This window comes from Marmota marmota, unplaced genomic scaffold (genome assembly GCF_001458135.2).
Source record: "Marmota marmota marmota unplaced genomic scaffold, marMar, whole genome shotgun sequence".
In the NCBI taxonomy this organism is placed as follows: Eukaryota; Metazoa; Chordata; class Mammalia; order Rodentia; family Sciuridae; genus Marmota; species Marmota marmota.
In genome coordinates, this window is record NW_026000171.1 from 4,528,931 (window position 1) to 4,552,018 (window position 23,088).

General features: G+C 34.6%; 1 protein-coding gene across 11 annotated transcripts in view; it reads left to right on the top strand.

The window, feature by feature from the left end:
- Positions 1-23,088, top strand: part of Parp11 (poly(ADP-ribose) polymerase family member 11) — a 56,924-nt gene that overhangs the window by 27,195 nt on the left and 6,641 nt on the right. For 2 of the 11 annotated variants that reach the window (XM_048787674.1, XM_015500748.2), the window contains 6 exons: positions 7,108-7,231; positions 9,312-9,440; positions 10,337-10,457; positions 13,479-13,554; positions 16,510-16,582; positions 16,662-16,792. In XM_048787674.1, the coding sequence (XP_048643631.1) occupies positions 9,315-9,440; positions 10,337-10,457; positions 13,479-13,554; positions 16,510-16,582; positions 16,662-16,792 (527 nt within the window). In that variant the 5' untranslated portion in view covers positions 7,108-7,231; positions 9,312-9,314. Of the gene's footprint in view, positions 1-6,078; positions 7,232-9,311; positions 9,441-10,336; positions 10,458-12,960; positions 13,034-13,478; positions 13,555-16,509; positions 16,583-16,661; positions 16,793-23,088 lie in introns of those variants that run through there. The other 9 variants (XM_048787676.1, XM_048787675.1, XR_007342134.1 and 6 more) reach the window with 7 other exon arrangements.

The following is a 23,088-nucleotide window of genomic DNA, read 5'->3' on the forward strand; positions in this document are numbered from 1 at the left end:
TGACTATCCCCTGGACAAATGGGGTATTGGGGTGTCCTGTCAGATCTTAAAAGGGGAGACTATTCCTATCCCCAAGTCATAAGCTATGATAGTACTAGAACCTACTACCACATACTTTGTGTCCAGCAGCTTCCACCTCCCCACCCCCAGGGGTAAAGGGGGCTGAAAGGTAGGGCAGAGGCCAGGTTCTCTTTGGCATTTTTCTGTAGCCCAGGCAGCTTTTCTGAGATTTTTTTCTCCCCCAGTTTAGGGCTGGTATCCTTGACGCACAGTGAGATGATCTGTAGCTGTCTGAGGCTAGGCTGAGAAACAGTGCTGGAGTGCCAGCACTGGGTTTAAAAGATTGAAATCTTTTTAACCCTTTCTTCTACTAGTATCTTGCTATCTTACACACCAGAGGTACTTCCTTTTGGCACCTTCAACTTAGTTCCTGACAGTTCAGACCCCTTATCATGCAACTGCATAAATGCCTGTACATCCAGAATCTCTTTCATATACTTTACCCCTGACAGACCAACTTCAACTTGAAGATTGTATAATAATCTAGAAAAACCATTCAAAGTCCAGATTGTGTTACATACAGTAAACCATCTTTCTCTTAGACAGGCTTATCCCTATAGGTGGCCCACACAGCCAAGATCTCTCTGTTCAGGAGACTACCAATAAGATAAAAGCAGCTTGGCTGCTTTTAAAGGGCCAGTAAAATACAAAAAAATAGACGAGAGGATCACTGAAACCAGCACTGACAGACAGGAACCTTTAAAACAGACCTGAATGTACAAATTTCTTCCACTTACTTTACCTTTGACAGAACAACTCCAGCTGCAAGATTATACAGTAATCTTGAAAGCTATTTAAAAGCCAAGTTGTTATAGTAAAACATTATCTTAGACTTATAGTTGGCCCTTCAACTCACTTTACCTCTGACAGATGAACTCCATTTGCAAGATTATACAAAAAGAAACAGAGACAACCAGAGAGGAGTCTCAAAACCATGGATGACAGATGGGAACCTTTAAATTGACCAGCTAAGATCTTTTCCAAGAGACTACCCAGAGAATCAGTGAGGTACTGGCCATGTCTTAAAAGGGGCAGTAGCAGATTCAAACAAAACAGGCAACCAGAGGAAATTCCCAAACCATGGCCAAAAGATGGGATCCTTTAAAACAGACCAGATAGGGGAAAATCCCAAGTTCCCAACTCTCACTTAACTGTGAATTCTACCTCAGTGGAACCATAGATGTCCCCATGAAGAGGGACCAGTTGTTCCCACAAAGGGGAACCAGATGTGTAGAATCAAGTGTCTCAGTATGCACACCAGGGGAGCTTACTGAATGGCTAAAGTTGTCATGACTTTACCTAGTTTAGTTTCCTTTTTCTCAAAGTGGATCATGATGGAGCAATCTGTACTGTTCAAGGAGAGAAGGTGGGAGTTTCCTGAAGCAAAAGGAGCTTTGGCAGCTGCTAGGGAGGTCCCTTAGTCCTTCCCTTTACTACAGCTCTCTGGTTTGACTGGAGGCTGACTCACCTGTCTCCTAACACTCCTGCAGTTGGCCCTCACAAGTTCACCAGCACCATGAATCCTCCACCAATAATCATGCAACTACATAAATGATGAGGACATGGTTTTGAGAAAAGGAAAACGAAGGTTTATTGCTTTGCTAGCAAAGAGAAACACAGGGGACTCCTGTCCCAAAGGCTGTGATCCTGCCCATCAGCAGGAACAGAGGGCATTTATAGAGGTGATTCAGAGAAAATGAGATTAGGAAGGAGAAGATTAGGACAAAGAAGATCAGAGAGAAGATATGGGAGAAGAAGGTTGGGAACAAGAAGAAAAAACATGTAAATTTCAAAGCCATGAGAGATTTAGTCAAAGCATCAAGGGAACCCCTATTACATGTGTAGTATTCCATATATGTCTGTACATCTAATTGGTTTATAGGGGCTTTTTTCCCCAAGTCTCCTAATCTTGATAATCTTTTACCTCTTTTTTCTATCCAATGAAAACTGGGTATTGGAGTCTTCAACCTGTTTTGGAGGGAAAGGTAGGAGTCCCTCAAAATTAAGCAAACATGGTTTTAATAAGAGGTATATTTATGGAAACAGAAGAAAAACAAAATAATAATTAGAGCTGTCTGTAAACTGGTTGAGTCTGAAAGGCAGTCAGCTAAAAAGATTTTTTGAATTTCAGTTTGAAGCATCTTCAATTGCAGTGGTACAAGTTGGTGGAAGTAGGGGAGATTTTCCTGGATGCAGTTTGTATGATTTCTCTGGAGTCTAGATTTATTATCAGCCTCAACTTGTAGGGCTTTAGGAGAAGCAGTTTTAATTTCAATGAATCCAAGTCAGAAAATTTGAAGAAAAATTTTACGTATTAGTTTTATAGCTAGGAAAGAAATCACTATACAACCCAAATTGCAGGAAAATCATGATTAAAAATGCAGGACTAGAAAATAGTAACAAATAAAGTGAAACATAATTTTCCTTTCTCCAGACCCTTAATCCAATTTTACCAGAGATAACCACAGAAAGATCAGTTTGTAAAATAAGTTTAGTCTCATTATGGGAGATTTATTTTCATAAAGTACAGCAAGAAATGATTGACTATGAGGCGCTTCTGAAATTTGCTTTACTGGAACTTTTAATAAATCTTAGATTAGAATCTCAGACTTTTTAAGAAGCCTCTCAAGAGTAGGAAGCCAACGCAAGAGCTTGTCATTAGTTTTAACACATAGTATCTAAATGAATTCTTTTCCTCAAGTTCTTGGTGTATCAGAAGTAACTTTTTGTTTTTTTTTCAAGACCGCGTCTTGCTAGATTGCACAGGCTCTTCTTGGGTCTTGAACTCCTATATTCAAATGATGCCCCCTGCCTCAGCCACCCGAGAGCTAGAACTATAGGCTCTTGCGACACTGTCCAGCTGAAATGACATTATTTAATGCAAAGTCATGAAGCCTGTAGGGGAAAAGATCCAGGTCATTTTTCCTGGGGGTTCCTGTTGGCTTTATAATACAACTGTGATTTACAGATTGTTTATTTCTTCCTTTAATTCTGTCAGTTTTTAGTTTTACTTGTTTTGTTTTTCTGTTGTTAGGTATATATCTGTTTATAATTGTTATATATTTATAGTGGATTGACATTTTTGTGATATCACTGTTTATTTCTAGTAACTCTTTTAGAATCTATTTTGTCTGACTTCAGTACTGACACTGTAGTTCTTTTATGATTGGTGTTTACGTGGTGTATAAACTTTTCACATTTTCTACCTATTTGTATCTTTGGATCTAAAGTGTATTCCTGGAGATGACTTTTAGTTGAATCTTTAAAAAAAATGTACCTGAACTCTGTCTTTGAATTAGATTGTTTAATTCACTCACATTTAATTCTATTGTTTATTTCCACATTATATTATTATTTACTTGTGCCATTTTGCTTTTGGTTTTTCATATTTTTATGTCATTTGTTCCTCCATTTCTCCTTTATTTCCTTTTTTATATTCAGTAGATATATTCTGGTGTAACATTTTGATTTCTTTTTATTAATTTGAAAGTAATATTTGGAAGCATTTTCTTAGTGGTTACTCTAGGACTTAAAATCTTCATCTTAACTTATTGGAATATTCTTTAGACTTACACTGACTTTAAGTAAAATATAGGAAGTGTACTCATAATACTTCCATTCCTTCTCTCCCTTTTTAATGCTGTTACTTCTGTATATATTACAGTCTTGTGTGGTATAATGATTTTTAGTCAACAGTGGACCACAAAGATGACAGTGAACCCATAAGATTATAATGGATCTTAAAGTTCCTGCCACCTACTTATAACCATTATAACATGATAGCATAAAAACATCACTCATGTGTTTGTTGTAATGCTGGTATAAACAAACCTGCTTCACTTGGGCAGTAATATAAAAGTATAGCAATAAAATTATGTAGAGTACATAATAATTGATAAGTGACTATATTTCTGTTTTATTTATTTACTATCAATAGTTTTATCATTATTTTAGAGTGTACTCCTACTTATAAAAAGAGTTAACTATAAAGCAGTATTCCCCATTACACCAGCAGCAACCTCAAACATCTCATGTTTAGTGTCTTTCTTAATTGCATCAAGAGGCCACATCAAGTGACTGACCTATACTATCTAGATGTATGTAAGTATACTCTATGGATGTTTGCACAGCTACAAAATCACTTAATGACTTTCTCAGAATGTACCTGTGTCATTAAGAAATGCATAACTGTATATATGTGACATAGTACCTATTGATCTCTTTTAAGTGTGCCGCCTCCTTTTGAGAGCTCCCATCTAGTATTGAGCCTCTTTGGTGACATTTTTATATTGGCTATTGTATTTCTCAACTCCATAATTTTTTAAAAATTTTTTATTTAGCTAGTTTTTGTTCTGATTACTTATACATGACAGTAGAATACATTTTGACACAGCATACATAAATGGAGTATAAGCTTCTCATTCCTCTGGTTGTATATGATATAGAGTCATAACAGTTGTGTAATCATATATGCACATAGGGTAATAATGTCCAATTTATTCTACTATCATCCCTCTCCCCATTTTTCCCTCCCCTTCTTTCACTCCCCTCTGTCTAATCCAAAGTATCTCTGTTCTTCGTACCCCGCCCCCCTTATTGTGAATTAGCATCCCTGCATATCAGAGAAAATATTCAGCCTTTGGTCTCCAGAATTTCTTTTTGGTAGTATTTAATAATTTATTTCTCTTTATTGATATTCTCTATATGCTCAAACATTGATATCATTTATTTCCCTTAATCCTTGAAGGGAATGCTTTTAAAAGCATGCTTTTACTTAATCCTTTGAACATATTTGTGATAACTTCTTTAAAGTTTTTGCTAAGTCCACCATCTGGGCAGCTTCTAGCTACTTTTATCTCAGCTTATTGGTCATATTTTCATTTTTTTTCTTTTTGTATGTCTCCTAATTTTTTTTGGAAAATTGATTATTTTAGAAAATATACTTCCACAGTTGGGGAGGTGGAGGGAGAGGAATTACATATGCCAGAGGTAATAGAGCTGGTGGAATGAAGTAGTGGTGCAGATCATACATAACTCAGATGTCATAGGTGTTCACCTGTTCTGAGATTGAGCCAGTTTTTTTGAATGGATGTTTCTCCATTTGTTACATGTCCTTAGGACAATTCCAGAGCGTCCAAATGTTTGTTTTTCAAAATAATTTTCACCAGTTAAAAATAGATTTGCTGGAGAGGGGGTCCATAGCACTCCTTACTTTGTTATTCTGGGAATTCCACCCCATTTTTCATCTTTTAATATCAGATTTTGGATCTTTATTTATATAGAGACAAGGTCTTTTTTTAGTACCAATTATGATTTCCTCAAGGTAGTCTGTGTATGCTCTCAGAATAAGTTAAACTTAGTTGTCAAAATCTTTTCAGAAACTTTTAGTCCGTCAGGAAAGCAGCATTATTTTTCTTATACAAACCAGCATTTTGACTTTAAGCTAATTTTCCACATAGTTTTTCAATTCGATGATTCTGACTGGTTGTTTCCAGGTTTTATAAATAAAGTTTCTTCTTAGAATAGATAGCATTATAGACAGATTCTACCAGCATACCCCTTGTATCTGAAAATGCTTTGCCAATTTATATTAGCTTTTTTTTTTTTTCCTTTTCTTCACAGCTGCTGTACAGAAAGTGTCAATACCTTCCAGTTAAAAGCAGGGAAATCAGGCAGAATATGATATTGTAACTGAAGTAACTCATTCATTTAACATTTATTCGATGCCTATTCTATGACTGATAACTTGCACATGTTCTTTTTGTTACCTATAAATATTTTCTAACTAGAGCCATTATTACATTATGGTTACATTATTTAACATTTATTAAATAAACCTGAATTTCTCTTTGAATCTAATTTTACAAAATAGCCATTCATTTGGAGAGAAAACTTATTGTAAAAAATTATAAGGTTTTATATTATGAAATGAATTTTTTTTTTTTTTTTTGGAAAAACCAGTCCGTGAAGCTAAGCAATTAAAATAAGTTTGGCAGAAGAGAGAAAAAGTATCTATCAGTCTTTGAAAAAGGCTTGTTAACTTAGGAAAGAAGCAGTGTTTAGAAAGCCTTGGGTGTTTCTTTAATCTTCTTGGTACTGCTATTTGTGATTATAGACAAAATAATTATATTACTCTCCGCTTTACTTTCTTTCTTGACTTTAATTGGAAAATAATAACTTCTCTTGAAGATTGGGTTGTGGAGGAAAGAAATAGTATAAATTGACAAAGAATTTTATGAAAAGTGCTTTACAAATGTTTGATATTATGGTACCTGTTTATAGGTACATTGTTCTGCAGTAGAGATAAATATAAGCTACCTGGCCTGGCTAACAGGAGGTTCAGAAAGGCCTTTGTTCAAACTCATTCTTTTTTATACATTTATTTACTTATTTTGTTTGTGTGAGAAGAAGTTTTACTATGTTGCCCAGGCTGGCCTCAAACTCATGGTCTTAAGTGATCCTCCTGCTTCTTGAATATTTGGAACTATAGGCATGCACTATTGCACATAACTTATTAAACCACTTCCAGTTGTAACCTGGGCTAAAGTGAGATCATAAGTATAATGTATGTACCAGAACACTGATATTACATCGTATGCCATATAAAGGATAATTTCCTATTTTTCATTCCCTTTTCTAATAGAGAAAAGATGGAACTCTTAAGCCAAATATTTATGTTAACTATTAGCTTAAAGCTCATCTTTCCAAATTTTCTGATTACTTTCAGAAGAAAAACTAAATTTAGGTCACTCTCACTTTTCTCCTTCTCTCATGATGAAATGGCCATAGAAGGAATGGAATAGAAGGAAGAACCAGGAATTGTAAACTGGGAGAGTAGCTCAGTAGTGGAGCACTTGCCTAGAATGCTAGAATTCCTGGGTTCTAACCCTATCACTGGAAAAAAAAAATCATAAAAGTAGTTAACGGTATAGTTGAGCTTAAACTTTAAATCATTGTCTTTATTTCTTGGTTAAAATATTTAAGGTAAATAGCGAGTTCTAAACCTGAAACTCTTGATCCTAGGGTCTTCTGTTTTTCGTTTCCTAGCAGCCAATCAACTTTAAAACATGAAGGGATAAAAACCAGGAAATAATCATAAAGCATTCCTTGGAGAGAGTTTCCAATCATGAATAAAAAATCAAAACTAACGAGCCCCCTTCACTGAGCTCAGGTACTGTATTGGTACTTTACTACATTATCATTATTGTTCTAACAACACCTAATGAGGAAGGAGCCTTGAATTTTATACTTTGTAAAGAGGAAACTGTGGCCTAGACAAATAATGGAAACTTACCCTGGATTGCACAGCTCCTAGAAACAGGATGAACATTTTTTAGTTTATCCTGTAGTATATATTTATAGAAAAAATTCAAGATGTGGGAAAACAAATTTTTAACAAATCAGTAATAACTATATATGTTTGCATATGTATCTGTGATCATACAAAAAGCCCTCACACCGATCTGAAAAATACATAGTAAATTGATATCATTTGGTAAGCCTGAAGAAGAAAAGTAATGTACCAGGAATAGAGTTGGTGTTCAAATAAGTCTTTATTTTGAATTTTTTGATTTTTAAAAAGGGAATGCATTCCTGTTTTAGTTTGCAGATTTAAATAATTTATAAATTCTCATAAAATGAGGATAGAAAGCCGAATTCCAGATAATTTAAGCTTTTTTGACCAGCCTCTTTGTCCCCTTTCTAGTAATTTCTTCTTCATCACAATATCCACCCAAGAATATTTAATAAAACTTTTATAATAATGTATACATGAGTTAATTGGTATGGTTAACATTATAAAATAATTTATAATGAAGTATAAGGCAGTATTACATGGTGGTTAACCATGGTAATGGTCAAACCATGGTGGTCTGACCCTGGAGCCAGACTGCCTCAGTTTGAATCTTAATTTTCCTATGGTATGAATTCTCTGCTTTGATTGTTATTAGGTCTAAATGAGGTATTATCTTCACAGTTCTTGGCAAATAGTAAGAACAAAAAATGTAAGAGTTAACTGTTATCACATCATCATCATCTTAACACTTAGAAGAAACTAGAACAAGTTATATTTATGTATGTGTGCACATACACATACATATATATGCATGACTTCATATGGTTAAAGACTTTTTTTAATTAAAATTAGATCGTAATATTTCTGAGTTTTATAACCTTCTTTTGTATCCAACACCATATCTTAGAAACACCTTTCCATGCCATTAGATGAAATCATGAGTGTTTAAAACAAAAATCAGATGGATTTGGTCTTAAGTAGTTGTGATGGTCTGGATCCTTTTGACCAGACACATGAACATATAAAAAAATATGTTTAACAAATCAGGCACTTTGGGGCTTTGGACCTTTGGATGAAAATTTGCAACTTCTCCTCTAAGATTTTCCAACCTATAAAAAGCCATTGGGGGTTGGGGGTGGGTGGGAGCTGGGGTTGTGGCTCAGCGGTACAGCAATCGCCTCCATGTGTGAGGCCTGGGTTGGATCCTCAGCACGACATTAAATAAATAAATAAAATAAAGGTATTATGTCCAAGTACAACTAAAAATAAATATTAAAAAATGCTGTTACCATATTTAGCAATGTCATAAAATGTAATGAAAATATATGACAGAAATAACATTTCTTTGTCATTTATAACTGGACAAGTAGAAATAAAAATACCCTCAAAGGGAAAAGGCTCTATAGTATATAATAGTATGATTTAGAAAAGTCCAATAACATCAGTTTTTTCCAATTAAATAAAAACTGTAGTCTAACTGATTAGAATTACTAGTGAAAAAATGATTTTTCTGAAATCTTTACTATCAAATTTAGTGTTTACAGGTCTGTTTGAGGTAACTTTAAAAGAGTTTTGATTGCATTCCTTAAGATGAAAAACTGTTAAGCACCTCCTATGCCAATAAAATGATGAATGCTGAATCAAAAAAAAAAATACTTTGGGGCTATACTGAAAACCTGAGGTGCTCATAAATGTTGATGTGGCTTATTTAAAGGGTTCAGTGGACCCTGCTATATCTCACCTCACATGAGGATTATTTGCCTGATTTGTTAAGCAATAATATACAACATTTTAAAATGCTTTTCTTCAGAGCCAATATGTAAGATAGAATGCTGTTTTAAAGTACCACTCTGGGAAAGACATTGAAATACCATTCTTTTAAGTAAAATGATCCATACAAAAGGACATTGTTTATTAATAGAATTATTTCTTTCTTTACTTCTTCCTGGCTTTTCAGGAGATGTTTCACAAAGCAGAAGAATTCTTATCCAAAACGACGGATAGTGAAATGGATGACATGGACACATCAGATACCCAGTGGGGCTGGTTTTACCTGGCAGAATGTGGGAAGTGGCATATGTTTCAGGTATCTCCCATCTTTGAATTTCAGCAGCAGGGGTTTGATTCACTTATAGCATCATCTTCCAGATGTATAAATGAGCATGAATGCAAAACTTGAAAGAAATCAAACCCTAAGGAAATCAAATAGCTTAAATAATAGAAAACTTAGAAATTCTTCCAGTTCTTTTCCTTTTCTTCCCCCAGGTTTTCACAATAATTTATTTAGAAGAAACAGTATGTTTACAGTATGTTCAGAGTGTCAATGTTACTAGAGTTGCATGATATCCGACATCTGAGCCAGCTCCAAGTTTGACTTGGTAGACAGAGAGAGAGAGAGGGCAGAGCAAGTTTACATTAAACACCTTTTGTATGCCAGTATTATGTTAGGTGCTGTACACATATTTTTTTCTCTTATGCTCATAACAACTCTAAAGCAGATATTAAAACTCTTGTCTTCTAGTCAAAAAAAGTGAAACTCAGAAAAGTTAACACAGTGTGTCTAGAGTCACAGAGGAGTTAAACTGAGATTTGAACCTGTTCTCAAGCCTGTGTGTGTGTGTGTGTGTGTGTGTTTCCTCACCAAGCTGTTTAAAGTTAAAGATTAAAATTTTGAACCACTTAGAAAGTACAGTTAGTGTAATTATTAGGATACTTTGTGAAGAGTGTAATAATTTGTAAAAAGGAACATTTACCCAGGTGTTGAAGGGGACCATAACCTGTTGTTTCTTTGCTGGACATCTTTAAACCATTTTCAGTATGAGGATTTAGTTGAGATCTTCCCTGTGTGTTGGGAGATAGAACAGAAGGTTAGTAAGTTTCCCTCATTCTTCCATTTTCTTTTGCTATGACCATAGTATCACTTCTCTGGCCAACCCCTAATATGAACAACTGATAAATGAAACTTTCTGATTTATCTTAAAGCCGGATACCAATATTCAATGTTCAGTTAGTAGTGAAGATATCGAAAAGAGCTTCAGAACAAACCCTTGTGGCTCCATTTCTTTTACTACTTCCAAATTCAGCTACAAGATAGACTTCGCAGGTATGTTTTTTTTTTTTTCCTAATGGTTATGTTTTTAGTATATTGATAGAGTAATCTATAGCTCTGAAGATCAAGATTAGTTGTTACATTTACAAACAGTGAAATAGCGAAGTAAATATTTTTTGTGGCACATGAAAATTGCCCCATAAATATTCAAGACTTGAATCTTCTTGAGCAACATTGCCTTTAATAAAGGCATGTTTATATGCGCATATATATATATATATATATATATATATATAAATGTTTGTGAAAATTTTCATATATTTTGAGTTCATGTCATACTTGTTTTCTAAAATACACAAAGTATTTTATAGATCTTGGGATTTTTGTTTGTTGGTTGGTTTGTTTTCGAGATGGAGGTCTTGTTGTTGCCCAGGCTGGCCTCAAACCCTGGGCTTAAGTGATTCTCCTGCCTCAGCCTCCTGAATAGTTAGGATTACAGGTAAATGCCACCACTTATAGCTCTTGTTTTATTCATCATCCAATCCATCCAGAAATAAGTTTGAAACAGTTAGGAACTGTTTAATTTTAAAGGTCAAACATATGTTAAGTGAGAAAGTCATAATTAGCTAATGATAGTTTCAAGACCAAAGTTTAGCTGAATGACCCTTCTCTTGGTGTCTTGGCCAGAAAACTAGTTCTTTAATGGAAATTGCCTTCTGCCATTTCTGATTTCATTAGCCCTTTCATAGATTAACCAGCTAATCTGGAAATCTGCCACACTTTTTATTTCATCTATGATTTGTGGTCATGTTTTTAGGTAAACCATGAAAAACCTTTTAGAGTCAGAAAGATCAATAGCAGGAAGGGAGCAGGGAGTGGGGAGGAAAGGAGAATATGAGGTACTGGATACTGAATTAGAATAAGATATATTCTGTGCTTTTATAATTATGTTAAAAAGGATTCTACTGTCATGTATAACTAAAAAGAACCAATAATTTTTTGAAAGTCCCTTAAATTTTAAGTTGTTGGTATCCACTCTTTTTTTTTAATATTTATTTTTTAGTTGTAGTTGAACTCAATATTTTTATGTGGTGCTGAGGATCGATCCTAGGGCCTCGCACGTACTAGGCGAGCGCTCTACCGCTGAGCCACAACCCCAGCCCTAGTATCCACTCTTTACTGCTTAGAGGCAAATAAGACCTAGATGGGGAGGCTTTCTTAACAAAAGTACATTTTGATTGCTGTACAGCTTAGTCTTCTATCTTTTCTTTCCCAATTTCTGGGAGTAGTATCTTTCTGACTGTGTTAGTTGTATGCTGTAGTTAGACAGGGTGCTAAAACGTTTGAAATTCCTTTGGACGAGCCAATGCCTAGAAATGGTGAAGGAGTTTTGTCCAGGTAGAGGTTGATGCAAACAAATATCTAATAATTACTTTCCTCACCAAAATTGTTTTTCTTGCTTTTTTTTCATTATCATGAGTTAAAACTTAGATTCCCAGTCCTGAATAATCATAACTTCTTTTTAGTGACATTAGGCAAATAAACTGCTTTTTAGAGGATCCTGACATTTGACTTTCTGCTACAGTATAGGCAAACAGTGTGTGGTAGACATTTCTAGACATTTTTTTGAAGCAGTAGTAAAATAGAATGATATATACAGGCTTCAGGCTTCATGAAGAGGTTGAGGTTTATTAAAGCATTCAGTAGATAATTTAGCAAGCCACATTGATCCTAAAAGAATATTTGCTAGTAAAGTACATATTTTGAAAGCTTTGTGTCAGAAAATTAAGTTTATCAAAAAATATCTTGCCAGGTGTGATGGTACGTATCTATAATCCCAGCAACTTTGGAGACTGAGGCAGGAAGATTTCAAATTTCAGGCCAACCCGGGCAATTTAGTGAGACCCTGTGGCAAAAATAAAAAGGGCTGGGGTTATAGCTCAGTGTTACACCCCTGGGATCAATCTCCAGTATCACAAAAAGTAAATATCTTTATCAAACAAATTACATATACTAATAACTCAAGTTCCCCAACCCTCTATATAGTGATATTACTTCAAAGATAGTTATTAGTACTTAACATACACTATTTCAAAGTTATTAGCCCCAACCATTCTGCTACTAGTCAACTCAGCTTCTCTCTATAAACTGAGAAAAGTAAACTCAAAATGAGATGGTTTAAGAAGATGGCACTACAGGTTTTGCATTATGTGCTGAGAAGATCTTGCTTTTTCCCTTGAACTGTAATGATGACAGTATGTGCCGAGTCTAGGAGAATACAGAAAGCCAGGACAAACTTTACATTAGCACTTGCCTGGGTGGGTGAACTCTTTGTTTAGGAATGAAATGCTGTCAAGTAGACAAGATAACCTGGCTAGAATCTTGAATTAAGACTTATGTGGGAATGAAGACATGGATCTGGTAAATATTGCCAAGGCTGAAATATAGATGAAAGAAGAAAATGATACATTTAGTTATTAATTAATATTTTATCACTAGAATTGGTTATATAAGTATGTGTTGGGTCTCGCCAGGTTTTCTATTTTTTTTGGTTTAGGTATACAATTTAAAGAGAAGGCAAGAAATATACAAATTTTTGAAATTCTGTGAGTTGTGCAAGTTTTATAATGGTAATGTATCTCTTTTCTCATTTCCAAAATTCTTGGAGAAATAAATCAAAGTATATTTTTCCATTTAATAAGCCAAACAGAAGGTTTAATATGATATTTTCTTTCTTTTTCTAGTACTCTTAACTTTCCTAAACTTAGAACTCTTGTATTTTATTGTCGGTATAACCTAAGCGCAGTACAGAAAGGAATAGACCCTGCATACTGAGCAGTGTATAAAATTAGCATCTTTATGTATGAGCTTAGGTCAAGCAATGAAGCTGTGCTCCCCTGAAGAGCACCTTTATGACAAGATGTATAGATGCATGGTAAAGTCTACTTTGCTTGTCAGCTGCTCCCATATCTCCATGATTCCTGGTCATCATGTAGTGTGACTACTAATCTTCGTGACATTTTATAGCACAGTATGTTTCTATGGCTTATCTAATATCTTTGTCTTTGTGTACAGAAATGAAGCAAATGAATCTCACCACTGGAAAGCAGCGCTTAATAAAAAGGGCTCCTTTTTCTATCAGTGCTTTCAGGTATTGTAAAGAGAATGGGGCAGAAACGGTATTTTGCCATTTGATAGAGAAACGCATAGACTAATGTTTTAGTGAGTCAGTAAATGACTTTTTATATATTAAATTGACTTTTTAAATATTAAGTCTCTCATTTGTTGATAAAATAGCCAATCATCTTCTGTCATCATTTCTTCTATTCTTTCCCCCTTTTGTTGTTTATTTATTGTTTTCAATTCTTGAGAATAGTGTGCACAGTAGTTACAAAATGTCTTATGGCCTTTGTAATAAACCCTTAAAATAATACACTGGTAAATTTGAATTTTAACTAAAGATATTCTCAACAGAACCATCCAATTATTTGAGTCATAAGTCCTGGGTAATTGCCCACTTTGTATCTCTACTGATTTCTACTAGGCAACCCTTAGAAGTAATTTCAAGTCTTTAGCAATTAAAAGAGACCTAAGGAAAATGTTTGCACAACGGGGCAACAGGACAGCTCCCTGGATCTACACTGAAGATTTTCTTTTTGCTCTCTCTGGCTGTACATAGTCTGAAAAAAGAGGTGTACATGCCAGATTAAATATTTGTTATTCATATGAATGTGGTTGAAGGGAAAAACCTTAGAGCATGTCTCCTTTTTTAAAAAAATGATTCCTTAAGCAAATACTGAAATTCTTTTTTTTCAAAGAATTTAAAATGAAACAAAACAAAACTAAAATGGTAGCATGTGAATTGTACAAAATACCTGTTTGCTTCCTCCAAGGAGAATTTTTGAAAGGATTTGAGCAAAAGAAAGAAATTGAAAGAATTAGGGCAAAGGAATAAATATTTTAAGTTTGTATCAGTTCGTTTCTCAATATTTGTGACTTATAATTTGCATTATGATTTAAAAGTTATTCAGATATTTATATGATAAATGTGCTAATACATCTATGGAATATAGAGAATATTTTTCTTCCAGCTACATTATGGTCACATTCTTTAGTACTAGGAATACAAAAAGGAATTGCTTATCTTCAAAGAACATGTAATCTGGGAGAAAAATGAGACATTATAATGGAAAATATTATTGGATGTGTTTTATCTGGTATGCCTTTGATGGGGGTAAGAAGCATAAGGTGGGGTCAAATACTGTTCTATCCACACTGTACAAATAATATAACAACAGCAGGAGAGGGAGAGAATTAAACAGAATGGAGGACAGCATGCAAGATAATAATAAAAGGGGAGAGTTAATTAAAGAGGAAAAATAGAGTGATGAAGGTCAGGTGCTGACATAGAAATGTTCATTGAAGACTATTAAACATTTATTTCAGGCAAAGCAAATAATTTATACCTCCTATTGACAAGGAATTAATTCAGGCTTTGGGCTATAAAATTTTGTCTGTTTTTACAATAGCTAAAAGATACTTAGACATTTAGGAAAAATTTTTTGCTTGTTATAGTGAAAGAACTAATTCAGAGTTATTTTAGAATTCTCTAAGACCAACATGGATGAAGAATTTGAACATTCACACAGCTGCAAAAGAGAAATACAAATCAGTATCAGGCTTAAAAAAAAACTATCAGATTGACAGAAATTTGAAAGCTTAATATCACACCTTTTTGGAGAGGTTTTTGGAAAATAGGCTTTCTCTATATTTCTTGTGAGAATGTTAATAAGGTGGCATTTGCACAGTATCTGTCAAAATCATGAATAAATATATACTTTGACCAAAAATTTAATTTCAAAGTGTTATTCTTCAGATAGACCAATGGACATGTAAAGTGATAAATAGACAAATTTGTTCTTTGTGGAGTTCTTAATACAGTAGCAAAAGTGAAAGACAAGCTGAGTATCATCAATAGGAGTCTGGATAAATAAACCACACACACACACACACACACACACACACACACTCATACAGTGGTACAGTGGAATGGTGGGCATCTGAAAAATATTTAGAGTGCTTTTATTTATTCAACCAGTATTTATTGAGTGTCTATCATATGCCAAACTCTGTTGTAGGCACTGGGAATGAGAATACTTTCTATGTGTTAATATGGAAAGATCTCAGATTAAGTGGATAAAAAGATGCAGAAATGTAGGCTATTTATGCTGCCATTTGTGTGAAAGAATAATTTGGCTTATATTTACCTAAAGAGATTCCAAAAGAACAAACAATTAAAAACAGTAATTACTTGGAGTAAGCAAGAAGAAAGAATTGGATATAACAAGGACTGGAGTTGGAGGGACACTTCCCACTGCATTCTTCTTTATGTACAGTCATTTTAAATGATGTTGTTTTTTCCTAAAATTAAAATGAGTTTGAAAAAATAAACTAAGGATAGGTTTGAAACTAATTTTTTCCATTAAAATTTTTTCTATTTTCAATCACCAGAGAGGATTGGAGTGTTAGCTTTTACTATTAAACACCCCATCATCACTATCTTTCTTTGCTCACATCCAGTGGTTTGGACACTTTAGTTTTAAAAAGATTTCTGACTGCAGTAAGCGAATTAATGTGGATCACGAAAGAGAATTTTAGATTTGACTCAGATCTTGGAGTACATAAGTGGCTGATAAGAGTTTCACTTTTATTCAGTAGGCAATATAAATAAGAGCTTGGGCTTTTTTTTTTTTTCCATCAGGAGTTTAATTTTTTTCCTTAGAAATACCTTTTCTCTAATCTTCCTTACATTTTAAAGAAATTTTAGAAACTTAAAAGAAAATAAGACAGAACTATATAATTATTTTTGAAATTTATTGGTGTGTAAGATTGGATATTTTTCATCAAAGTTTACTGTTCAATACCTGAAAAACAGCACACAGTAAGCATTCAATAAATATTTTTAAATAAAGAAACAAAGGGTTGCACTTATTGCATTTGACATCATACCATGAACATGAAAATTTAGCTTCGGAAAAAATACTAAATTACTGGCAGTAATTATAATCAGCTTCTAATATTTTGTTTTATTTTTTGCTATTTTAAGTTATATCTGTGAAAATGAGGCTATCCCTATGCCACCACACTGGGAGAATGTGAATACTGAAGTACCATATCAGGTAAGAGCAGGTCTGACTATCTATCCCTTGAAGAAATTAGAAAGGAGTGTAACAAAACCATGTACTCTTTTCTTCCCAGCTTATTTCTCTGCACAATCAAACACATGAATATAATGAAGTTGCCAGTCTCTTTGGGAAAACAATGGATCGTAACCGAATTAAAAGAATTCAGAGAATTCAAAATTTAGACCTATGGGAATTCTTTTGCAGGTAAGATGATCTCTGATCTGAACCTTCCTATCTGTAAAACTTATATAGTCTTAGAGATAGTTAAACATCAGTGTTTAATTGTATTAATTTTTACTGATGTCGACATGCTGATTTTATTTTGGCACATTTCTACCTGGCCTCTCAGTGCACTTCTTTAGCATTCCTGGAGGAGTAAAAGAGAGCTACTCTTCAAGTGAATCCCTGGCATTATAACGTGAAAAGCTTTCCCTGGGGGCTTAAAGATGTGCATCTTGACTGAAATGGACATTATAAGTCTCAGGAGCTGCTCAACTTTGTTGATGTGATTTTGTTTGGCTCAGCTTTTTATGTCAAATTAGAAACATTGTTGACTTTTTTTTTTTCAATAATTACACTTACACTATATTTTTTGGGGGATGGGGGCACCAGGGATTGAACTCAGGGGCACTTGACCTCTGAGCCACATCCCCAGCCCTATTTTATATTTTATTTAGAGACAGGGTCTCACTGATTTGCTTGCACCTTGCTTTTGCTGAGGCTGGCTCGTGATCCTTCTGCCCCAGCCTTCTGAGCCACTAGGATTACAGGCCCTTGCCACCGTGCCCAGCTACTTACACTACACTGTCTTACACAAAACTAGTCATTTGCTTGTTTTGATTTAAAGAACAATCTAAAACATACCTTCAAAATTCTTACTTAGCTTAGAGTTTATGTAGGTTTAAAATTTCAATTTAATTTTAGATTTAAGTTAAAAATGACCTCTTAGATTGCTCATTGTGCACAAAACCTAAAAATAAATCTCATTACAGAAAACTTGGAGGTATTGTTCAGATTAACCTGTTGTGCTGTATTTTTATAACAAATGTTACTTAAAGTAAGTGGCTCTCTGAAATATTTTAGTTAACATTTGTAGATGAGATTGGCTTCTAATATTTTTACTCTGACTTTGAATTTTTTTTCAGAAAAATTTCAAACAAAAAAGTAGAGAGTCTAATATAAGGAAACCCATGTGCTCATCATCCTGCTTCAATATTTATCAAGATTTACCTCACATAGTCTATCTCCTTTTTGTTATTGTTGTTGGTGAAGTATTTCAAAGTAAATCCCAGACTGTAACTCATTTCATTTCCATATACTGGACATTTAAACGACTTTTGTTTGGTAATGGTACATGGAATTCTTTCTTGGTTCTAACTGATTAGTTAAATGTGGCCCAAGTACATTCCAGATATAATTCTCATAGTTGTTTATAGTAAAATAAGCTGTGTTCAGCTTGTGTTTTTATAGTTTTGACTCTTTGTACCAAACCATCTTTTATTTCTGACAATAACTGTGTCTGACTTTGGAACATTTTTTTGGTTCTTGTTTGGAGGATTCTGATTATAGAGGAAGATAGAAAAAAGCCTTTGCCCCCTTTGATTTTATTACCTCAGTGACTGTTTTTCTGAAATGGGTTGTTGAAAACTTGATTTTTAATTTTTAATCAGATCTCTGAAGTAGAGCTCATATTGATCTCCATAATTTGAGTTCCAAATAAAACCTACTGTAAAAAACCATCCCATTGGGGATGTGGCTCAAGCGGTAGCGTGCTCGCCTGGCATGCGTGCGGCCCGGGTTCGATCCTCAGCACCACATACAAACAAAAGATGTTGTGTCCGCCAAAAGCTAAAAAATAAATATTAAAAATTCTGTCTCTCTCTCTCTCTCTTTAAAAAACAAAACAAAACAAAAAACCAAACAAACCATCCCACTGAATCCCTAAAACATTTGATACTAAGAATTTCACTGCAAACAGTCTTATGTGGAGATGCCATGATTTTTTTGTATTGTCAGCCTATAGAAATCTGTGATGTAAGTGAACTTGTCACCTGCTGTAGTATTGCAAAAATACTTAGATCTCATTGCAGGGGCAGCCTGTCATTCTGACATCTCCCTGTAAAACTAAAATAACTTAGTCAATCTCATTATCACATAACCTATGACTCACCATATAGACAGGCCCACAAGAGTCCATCAGGGATCAGTTTATATGTCACTTGGGCCTTTCTTACTTCCCTCCCTTCTTTCGACAAATATGTTTTTAGCACCTGATTTGTGACAAGCACTATTCTTGGTACTTGAGATATAATGATGTACGGACCTATAGATTAGATGAAAAGGCAGGCCTCTGCTACCCAGAAATATAGGGATGAGCACAGGTCATCATGGGAGCACAAAGTGAGGGTTTCTATCCACCCTTGCTGACAAAAGTAGGGTGTGGATTATGGAATGGGGTATATTAGATAACACCTCCTAAGGCAGGTGTCAATTAAGCTAGACACAGGTAGAATAGAGAAAGGACATCCTAGGCTTTGGGAACAGCATGGGCCAAAGTCCGGATATAAGAAAGAATATGGAAAGTTGAGAGAATTTCAGATTGAATAGAAAATTACCATGAATGGTGAGACAGGAGGCTAAAAAAGTAGTCAATAGGGAGAGCTTGCGGGAGTTTATATCAGAACCACTGGGTGGTTGTATAATTTTTTTCAGTAACCTTAGTTGAAATCAATTGATCCAGAGAGTTTGCAGGTGCCAGACTTTATAAGGGCTTTATAAGCTAAACTAAAAGATTTTCTTTCTCTGGAATGGTAGAAAATCCTTGTAAGACTTTAAGCAAGAGGGTGATGGATCTGAATTTTAGAAAAATAATTCATCAAGCCATACCGTGGGGAATGTTTTGAAGCAGTGGTTCTCAACTGGAGTGATTTTGCCTATCAGGAAACATTTAATAATGACTGGAGAAATTTTTGATTGTCACATGGTGGGTTGGAAAGTGCTAATGTCATCCATTAGATAGAGACCAGGGATACTAAACATCCTACAATATATAGGACTGCCACAACAAAGAGTTATCCAACCCCAAATAATAATAACATCAAGGCTGAGAAACTCTTATTTAAAGGAATCACAGTTTGAAGCATGGAGATCAAGTTAGAAAATTATTTCAGTAATTAAACTGAGACACAGTGGGTGGCCTAAACCAAAGTGATATCTGTTGTATACAGGCAAAGGGGACAGTTTTGAGATATTGAGTATGTAAAATGGTGGGACTTGGTGCTTGAATTAATGTGTGTGATGGGGTAGGTAAATGAGACAGAAAAGGTAACTCCCACATTTCTGGACTATTTGTTTTAGTTGACTAAAGGATATGGGTAGAAACAGGCCTTGGTCTTTATAGGGACAATGGAAGGTTCCCTGGTGGTTGATGTACAGCATTTGATATACAAGTCAAGAGCTTAGGCAAGTAGTTTAGAGACAAAGGCTTTGGAGTTTTTAGAAAATATGGGGCAATATAAACTATAGGGATGAGTAAAGATGACCAGGGAATGTGTATAGATTAAGAAAAATTAACCAAACTCTGGGGTTAATGAACAATGTTCTCTGTTTCAATGAACAGAGAAAGAGAAAACCTAAAGAGGAAAGGAAGAAGTATCAACCACGGAAGGTAAAAGAAAACCAAAAGAATGTGGAGTTGCAGAAGCTGAATGAAGAAAGTAGTTTATCCAAATAGACATCATCTGCTAGGCCCCATACTGAAGAAATGCCAAGAAAGATAAATATTAAAAATGTCCTTTGGGCTTTGTAACCTAAAGATCGTTGGTAACCTTGATCAAAGCATTGGTAGATGCTATATTGTGTGTACAAGCAAATGTAAACAACTCTTAAGAAGCTTGGCAGTGACAAGGATGAGAAATGTGAGATAGAAAAAATGTTTAAGGAAAAGTGTTTTTGTTATGTTGTGTTGTTTTAATTTAATGATGAGTGAAATCTGAGTTTTGTGATTGGAAGAAACCTATAAAGGAGAGTTTAGAGACATGAGAAAAAGGGGGAAGCATAATTGATAGATTAAGACTCACAAAGAGGCATGACAGAATGGAATTCAGAGAACACATGTTAGAAAGGAGGGAGAGAGAGTGTCCAGTTAGATTGGTAGGTAAATAGAGATAGAGGATGAGAAGAAGAGCTAGGTTAGAGTCTCATGCCTTCAGTTTCTATGTGAAATAAGAAATGAAGTCACCTACATAGAATGAATTGTTGTTAGGAAGGTATGGATAAAGAGGGAAAAGGAAAAGGGATAGGAGAGATTTGAAATGGACACTGTGGAAAATGGGAGAGAAAGAGCTAACTTGGGAACCATATGATTTCTATCAGTGTTGAGGGTTTAGCTGAGATTGGAATATGTGAATTTCTAGTGGAAATCATGGGAAATTTTCTGTTATTCACATCAGCAGTATAAATATAAGAGTAGATAGGAGAGATGATGAGATTGATCCAGAGTTGGGAAGTATAAGACAGCTAGGAAATAAGATCTGTGAAAACTTCTGTCTCCTTAAGAATGTAGATATTGATAGATCAGATATTCTCAAAACTGACTGCATATCAGAGTCTCCAAGGAGCTCTTTAGCAAATAGAGATGCCTGACACTTGTCCTAGATTCAGCAGATCAGAACCTTTGGGTTTTGAAAATTTCCTCTCTTAAAAGGTCTATAGGTGTTTCTGATGTTCATCCAGAAGGGAAGACCACTGATCTAAACCTAGGTAAACTTCAGTGCAGAGCATATGACATACACAATTTAGCTTTTCTGGCACTCTGGTTGCTAAGATGGAGGGTAATATTGAGATGTCTTTGAGAAAGGGTGCCACAGTACTTTTAGTAAGTTCAGAAGTAATTGTGGGTTTGGACACAGTTTGGCAGGGCTGTGAAGAATTTAGTGTAGTCCTGTGTCTTTCCTTGTAGGTTTAATCGAAGTTCAAGAGGCCCTGAAACTCAACTCTATCCTTTCTGGAACCCTAAAGATATAGTCTGTGAGTGTCCACATTTCTTGCGTGCCTTCATCATGGACACTTAAATAAATAAAACTTGCTGTGGGGATATGGAGCTTTAACCACCTGCCCAGCTCTGCCTCCAGCAGAGATGTTTGCTCCATCCAATCCAGTAACCAGTTTATCATTGCCTGCTGATGGCCACACTCCAGGCTGTTTAGGCCACAGTTTATTTATAATATCTAAGATACACTGGAGTAAATTTTCAAACCAAGATTCATTTTAATCTGTGCCTGAAATATAGTGACAAGTGAACATCCTGATTTTTTAGAGTGAATTCTAGTCATCATAGCTCATGGAACTTGACCTTAGAGGGGTGTGTTTTAAACACATTTTTACTTTAAAAAATGGTATGAATTCATGAATGCCAAACTAATAGGATTGCCATAGTGGTAATTTGGAAAGTTCCTTACAGTCTAACTTGATTTTTATGAAGTAGTGGAGAAAATTTCTTATGTTGAAGACAAGGTATGCCAGGTCATAGTACAAAGAGAAAAATTAGTAGAAGTCATGCAGAGAGTAACTTGATTGGTATGCATGCTTTCTTCAACATTTTTATCAGGAACTTAGATGAAAATGTAGAAGACTTGCTTATCATTCTTGTGAAAGATTCAAAACTAGAAGGGGTAGTTTATTTGTTTCGGGAGTGAATCAGTAGTCAGAAAGACCTTGGAAGGTTGTAAGTAGGTCAAAACATACATTATCTTTTTTATAACTATTTTTCTTTGTTAAAAAAGGAACAGACGTACATTATAAGAAAAGAAAAAGTGAGACATAAAGTTCTAAAACAGAAAGTTGGTCTGTATAATTTGTTCTTGTAAAAACCTGTGTTTTTTGTGAAATAAATAATTGCTTACTGCATATCCCTCTAATGTCAGGCTCAGTGGTCTGGAAAGATTGTTGCAGTAGATCAAAGCATATGCATTTAATTTTGATACATATTGTTGAATGACTTGAGAAAGATCATAGACATTTTAATTTCTGTCATTTAAATGAATGTATACATTTCTCCACATATTCACTGAGCTTCATGTTGATAAAATTTGTTGACTTGAGGGATGGATAAATTTGTTGTTTAATTTTTACTTTTTAAATTACTATATCAAGTTTAAAGCTTAACTGCAAGAAGTCTACAGATTAGGTTGTACAAATTCATCAAGCTCAGAGGTTTTCTGGTTTGAAAAGTCTTGGGAGTTTTAATTGACTGCACACATTAGATAAGCAGTTTTATGCCTCTGCTACAAAACTGAATTCAGTGGTTTTGGTGAAGTCAGTGCTGTCTGATGATACCTGAACTATATTTCTATTTCTATTTCTTACCAACAGTTATTAACTAGAAGGTATCTAGCAGATTTATGTTAGCTAAAGAAGGTCCGGTAAAGAGAAAGACCTGGAAGCATTGCTGTGTGAAGACTAATTGAAGGAACAGTATATGTTTAATCTACAGAAGAAAG